Genomic DNA, 6,517 nt, shown 5'->3' on the forward strand with positions numbered 1-6,517 from the left:
CTAGTTTTTCTTTCATCAAAATTATTTTATTTTTCATAACACATTTATAAAGCTCTTTTGTATTTACAAAGCGCTTTGTTTTCCAATAACCAAGGCATATAGGTAGTGAAAGAATTATTGCAATACACATTTTACATTAAGGAAACTGACACTCAGAATGGTTAAGTGACTTGCCTAGGATCATAGCTAAAAGAGGCAAAACTAATATGACTCCAACAGCACTTCTTACTATACCATACTGACTCTCTTGCTCTCATTAAATGTAACACTTAAATTTCCACTTACTTGTTTGCTGCAAATGCTGTAATAGCTGCCATGATACCAGTTTTAAATGTTTTTCCACCAAAAGCTCCACCAACTCTTTTGACATGACACATGATCTTGTTAGATGGAACCTTTAATACAGATGCTACTATGTCCTGTAAATATTAATTTGAATTAATTTGAATTCTTTTAAATAAGAAATTTAGCTCATACCAATAAGAGCAATTATATATGTGGAGGCAGAGGAAGGGTACAGAATGCTAGCTGCTAACTAATCTTTACCATGAAGAAAAAAATGGTTTCCTAGGCCAAGAAATACAAATAGTGGAGAACTGAAGACTAGACAAAGGTAATTTTTACTGATTAAAGTCTCCTTTTCATTCAAGGATATACAAAAACCAAATCAGAAGTAATCCATGTTAGCCTGTAAAATCTGGGTATTTTTATTAAATTGTAAAATATTCATTTAAATAAAAATGTTTAGGAATTTTTTAAATTTCCAGTAGGCCCAGAAGTCTTGTCTCCATTTATCAGAATTATGAATTCTGATAAACATATTGCTATATCAAGAGGCAAAATTGTCTTGGAATTACAGAAATTCCCAAATGGAGATAGAATATTGCAATAAGATCTTGTATCATGCCACATGTCACAAAATTTGAGAAATGTATTAAAGAGATGGAGATAAACATGTTTTAAAGGCCTGGGAATTCACCTGTCTTAAACTTCATTGAAAACCTATGGGTTGTAATCAAAGCTAAGCTTAGGAAAATGGACAATTTGTCAAAGGTACACTTAATGTTCAATGTGATAAGAATATAGTTTTATGATGAATTTTACAATGTGTCAAAAACTTGTAACTCAAATCACTTTTATAATAAGTGACTGCGGCAAAAGGAAGACATATTACATATTAAAAGGTTTTCTTAAGATGCAAAACGTTAAATGGTTTATTGTATATTAATAGATATAACTTTCTAATTTTGTCGCATTTAATGCACATATCACTATAACATTCTCTGTTCTCTGATTCTAGGTCACTGTCAAAAAGCAACACTACAGGGTATTGCATTTCAAAAATCAGAGGAATATTCATTTCTTTTTGGCATAAAAAGTATGAAATTCAGGGTATTTTAAGTAGTCAGTGGGGTTTGGGATTTTTTGTTGTTGTTGTTTTGGTTTTTGTATTATTTTTTGTTAGAAAATTTTGAGAATTAACTATGTCCCCTGGACAAGGGCTCTAAATTACCTGTGCTAACTTGGAATGTTGTGTTGACACATAGACATCCATTTCTTTGTCTTCTCCATATGGAACAACAAGCACGCTTTGAGTTTCCATGTAAAAATGTTCTTGGCCTCCAATGTGAATCTCACCTATAAGAGAAAAAAACCAACAACCCTCAAATGTTTATACAAAACAGTATGGGTGACAAGTTCAGGGGTCAAGTAAGGTCGGGCAAAACCTGCACTACTGGCTACCCAACCTTAATCTCATTTTTCACAAGCATTTCCACGTGCAGCAGCTCCAGCCCTAGATGATCTGCAATGTCCCTTCCAGGCTCTATGTTCTCTGATTCAAACATCTGTAAGTCCCACAGGCAATATTAGTTCACATTCATGGGACTGAACTGTTGTTCTAGATTGGGAAAGCACAAGATTAAGTTATAAAATATAGCTGACTTCTTAAGTTCAGAGACAAAACTCCAATGCAAATATAAATAGTAAATATAGAAGGGAGAGAGAAAAGGGAAGAGAGTATATCCATAGTGACCATTATCCTTCCCCCATGCCCAAGGTCATTCCAAGGCAAACTTATCTGTCCCAAACTGTTTATTTCTGACCCCCCTCCCCACCTGCCCAGTCAAATTTCTTCTTCCTAAGTCTCACAGATCCCCTGGAAGCTCCTCATCGTCAATGGGAGAGTGGGTGATAAATAAAACTAATGCAAGTTAATTTTCTGTAACACTTCTGATCCGGTGTGGACAGTAACATTGATGAAAGTCAGAAACTCTTCCATCTTTAAGGAAGGCAGCGGAGTACAGTGGAAGGAGTGTTAGAGTCAGAGAACCTGGGTTTAAATACTTACTTTATCATTTGGCACCAGTGTGTCCTTAGAAAAGTCACTTTACTTATCTGATCCTCAATTTCCTCATCTGTACTTTATTTACTCTATACTTCTCTGCACCTGTATGTGTGTGTGTGTGTGTGTGTGTGTGTGTGTGTGTAGTAACTGTTTTTATATATGTATGTATATAATGTACCTGTTTATATGTGTATATATGTACATACAATGTACATGTTTATATGCCTATATGTATATATATTGTGCCTGTTTATAATGTGTACATATGTATATATGATGTACCTGTTTTTATACATCTGTATATATAGATAATCTACCTATTTATGTGTGTGTATTTATAATGTACATATCTATATATGTGTGTGTATGTGTGTATTTGTATGTGTATATATAATATACCTATATATAATATACCTTTGTATGTCTGTATATTATATATGATGTACCTGTTTATATGTGCATGTGTATGTATATAGTGTGTACCTGTTTATACATATATATATGACTTGTTTTATATGTGTATATATGATGTGCCTGTATATATATACATATACATACACATGTGCATATGTGCATAGAGTACCTATTTATATGTATATATAATGTACCTTATATATGTACATATAATACATATAAATATAATTTTACATGTGTATATATAATATACATGTTTATGTATGTATATAATGTATCTGTTTATGTGTATACACACATATGTATATATATAAATATATCTGTTTATGTGTGTATATGTATATATGATGTACCTATATGTGTGTATATTCTCTACTTCATCTACTCTGTACTTCTTTTCTATATACCTATGTGCATATACGTGTATGTATACATATATAATGTAAATACATGTGTGTATGTGTGTGTGTGTGTGAAAAAAACAGGTACATACAAGAGTACAAAGTAGATGAAAGGTCCCCCCAAGGGGTATGTAGTAGCAGTAGGTGCTGGGGGACTAGGAAAGGCCTGCAGCAGGATGGGGCATTTGGGCTGAGTCTTGAAGAAAGCCACATATTCTATAAAACAGAGGTTAGAAGGGAAAGCATTCTAGAAATGGAGGATAGCCAGTGCCCAGATGTGGGAGATGGAGGACTGTATGTGGTGTGATGCAAGTGTAGCCTATGAAAGTAATGAATGAGGAACCAATGCAGTGGAGGAGATTTGGTAAACTATTTAAGCTGACATACTGGATCCCCTTCTGAAGGTAAACAATGTCAAGGCAATAAACTCTGCTTTGAAAGAAAGGACAGAGAAGACCTCTTATACAAGTTAGATTGCCAGCAAAAGTCTGGGTAAATTAGAGACCTGGAAAAGCAGGATGATAGAAGGTACTGGGAAAAAAATCCAGATTTCCTGACTTGCTGGTGGTTTACTTAACAACTCTATCCTTCTGAAAGTAGAATTGATAGGTGGAAAAGTGGAGAAGTGACTGGAGAATCACAGATTTTTAGAGCTGGAAGAAATGTTAGAGCTTGGGGTGAACAAGGATATTAGATTGCTTCAGGTAGGCTGATACCTGTAGGACAATATATTCATGCTACCAATAGTGATTCTCAGCAAGCAACTGGGAAAGCTGTATATCTGAGATGTACCTGACCTGATAACCTCCTATTAGAACCCCTTCAGGAGCTCTCAACCCAGCTTGCTAATAACTCATATTGACATAGCACTGAAAGGTTCACAAAGCACATTCTTCACAACAACCCCATGAGGTCAACATTACAAACATTATTATTCTCATTTTACAGAGGAGGAAACAGACTCCAAGAAGTGATCTGCCCGATGTCATAGGCTCACAGATTTAAAGCTGGAAAGTTCTTCTGAAGTCATCTCATCAACCTTCACATTTTACAGAAGAAGAAACTTAGGCTTAGATCATTTAAGTGACTTGCTCCAGGTAACACATTAAAGTGGCAGAGCCTGGATTTGAACCCAGGTTCTCTGACTTTTAGCACTGCACCATACTGTCTTCACAAAGCTAGTGACAAAGCTGGCAACTTTGGATAGCTCTGCCTCACTTAAATCCAAGTCACAGTCAAGTCAAGACATCACTCATGGTGTCATTGATCTTCAAAAACAAAGGACAAACAACAAGGGGAAATGACGGAGCCGAGATTGATGCTAAGATCGTCTATGAGTCTTCTTTCTCTTACCCAACACTGCCTCCCCATGTTTAAGGAGCAAAATGCTTTACCTTCAAGGATCTGGTCAACAGTTTTAAATGCTTCATCAACGTCTCCATAGTCTATTTTTCTTTCTGGCTCAAAGAAAGAGTTGTGCTGTATAGCATCCTAAGAATAAAATGGAAAAAAATATATATGTATATGCATGTATATAAATGTACATATGAATGTATGTGTATAAATGTATATGTGTATACATACATATATATAAATAAAATAAGGATTATTTTTCTCAAATGTGGGGAGAAGAAGTGGAAGGGAGAGAAAATAAAGTTTTGTTCATTCAATAAAAGTTTAAGAAAAAAAAAGCTGACCGGTAGGAACTTAACATTACACAAGACCCAGCCTCATTGTTTTCACTGTTTGAGTCTTAGCAGCTTTCTTCCCATGCCCATGTCTTGCTGAACTTTCCCACAAATGATTTGTGGAGAGGCAGTGAAACCTCAGGAAGTGTCCACTCCCAGAGGAGACTATACAAATAATGCAATTTGAGATCTCCTGAAGGTGGAGGGGGTAGGAGAGAATGGAAGGGGCGAGTACACTTAAAATAGTCAGGATAACATATCATTTTCCAAGGACAGATTTGCCCTCCCCATTTTAAACAAAGTTTCATTGTTAAAAGGATAGAAGGAAAACGGTTTGCCATCATAACAATGATTAATTCCAAGTATTAAAGAACACTGGTAAAAAAATTATGTAGCATTTCCCAAAAGATAAAATTTCATAACTTACTCATCAATTTTATATAAACAATGGGACTGGGAAGAAGTAAACACAACTCAGCTAAAGTAAAATTTGCATTCTGATTCTGAACCAACTCTGAATGCATAAATTACAACAAAGTCCCAGTTCCTTTCCCACAACTACTTTCTTCCTATAGATCTATACAAGCCATGGCAATTGGATGTTATCTGTCTCTTGACGAGTGTTGAAAAGGAGTCATAAACTACTAAGTTCTGAAATTGATTGCCATGATCAATTTTGATGGTTATTTGATGGTAAATGGTTTTAATTTTATCATACCAAAGTAATAATTGATATATTTCATAGCTTATTTAATCACCTCATTTATTTTCTAACTAAGCTAAGGATAATATTTCCTGGGTTAAAAACAGAAGCATGAGCTCACACACAGAAAGCTGGAAGGGCCTTTAAAGTCCTTCTGGTCCAATCTCCTCATTGCACTGATGAGAAAACTGAGGCCCAGAGAAAAGCAACTTGCCCAAGGTCCCACAAGTAGTAAGCAGCAATTAAAGACTTTGAACTCAGGTCCAAATACTCCAATTCAGAATACTTTCCACTGTACCAGGCTGCCTCCCAAAGTTAATCTGGAAACTCTATTGAGCATTATTTTTTTCAAGACCATGTGTCCCCTGATTTCTAGACCAACTTGAATCTATGTATCTTCCAAATATTTCCTGGTGAGGGAGGCCAGATTTTGATCTGGATTTGGGCAGTATATCATACACACCCCTTTAATCCATCCATTTGTGTTTCAGTCAGTCTTAGATTTAATTGGGAATGAAGATGTCATTGAGGTGGAGTAAGGACTTTACTCCACACCCTAGCAGGAAACATTTGTAAAGTTTGGGTTTTTATTTTGGGTGGAGCTTTTTGTCAGATAATTAGAGACTTTATGAGTTATTTCTTAATTGTTTTTCCCTTGATGATGGAGATGGGAACATTTTGAAACTGGAAGGAGGAGGAGTAGAAGGAAGAGGAGGAAGAGGTCCAGAAGTGCTCATATTTAAATAGAGCTTTAAGATTTGCAAAGTGATTTAGGGATGCAGTGGATAAAGTGTTGTATCTAGAATCAGGAAGACCTGAGTTCAAATGCAGCCTTAGGTACTTACTAGTTCTGTGACCCTAAGCGAGCAATTTAACTTTTCTTATCCTCAGTTTCTCTATGGGTAAAATGGAGATAATAATAGCACATCCTTTACATGGTTGTTGTGAGGATTAAATGAGATAA

The 6,517-nt window shown here is 35.4% G+C and overlaps 1 protein-coding gene across 4 annotated transcripts in view; it reads right to left on the reverse strand.

Moving 5' to 3' along the window:
- Nucleotides 1–281: 281 nt before the first annotated feature.
- LOC114029995 (aldehyde oxidase 1-like) overlaps nt 282–6,517 on the reverse strand; it is a 49,168-nt gene continuing 42,932 nt past the window's right edge. For all 4 annotated transcript variants that reach the window (XM_027844667.1, XM_027844653.1, XM_027844660.1 and 1 more), the window contains 3 exons: nt 4,557–4,653; nt 1,514–1,638; nt 282–419 (listed from right to left, as the gene is read on the reverse strand). In XM_027844667.1, the coding sequence (XP_027700468.1) occupies nt 282–419; nt 1,514–1,638; nt 4,557–4,653 (360 nt within the window). The remainder of the gene's footprint in view (nt 420–1,513; nt 1,639–4,556; nt 4,654–6,517) is intronic.

This window comes from Vombatus ursinus, unplaced genomic scaffold (assembly GCF_900497805.2).
Source record: "Vombatus ursinus unplaced genomic scaffold, bare-nosed wombat genome assembly UNPS02005226.1, whole genome shotgun sequence".
Taxonomy (NCBI): domain Eukaryota; kingdom Metazoa; phylum Chordata; class Mammalia; order Diprotodontia; family Vombatidae; genus Vombatus; species Vombatus ursinus.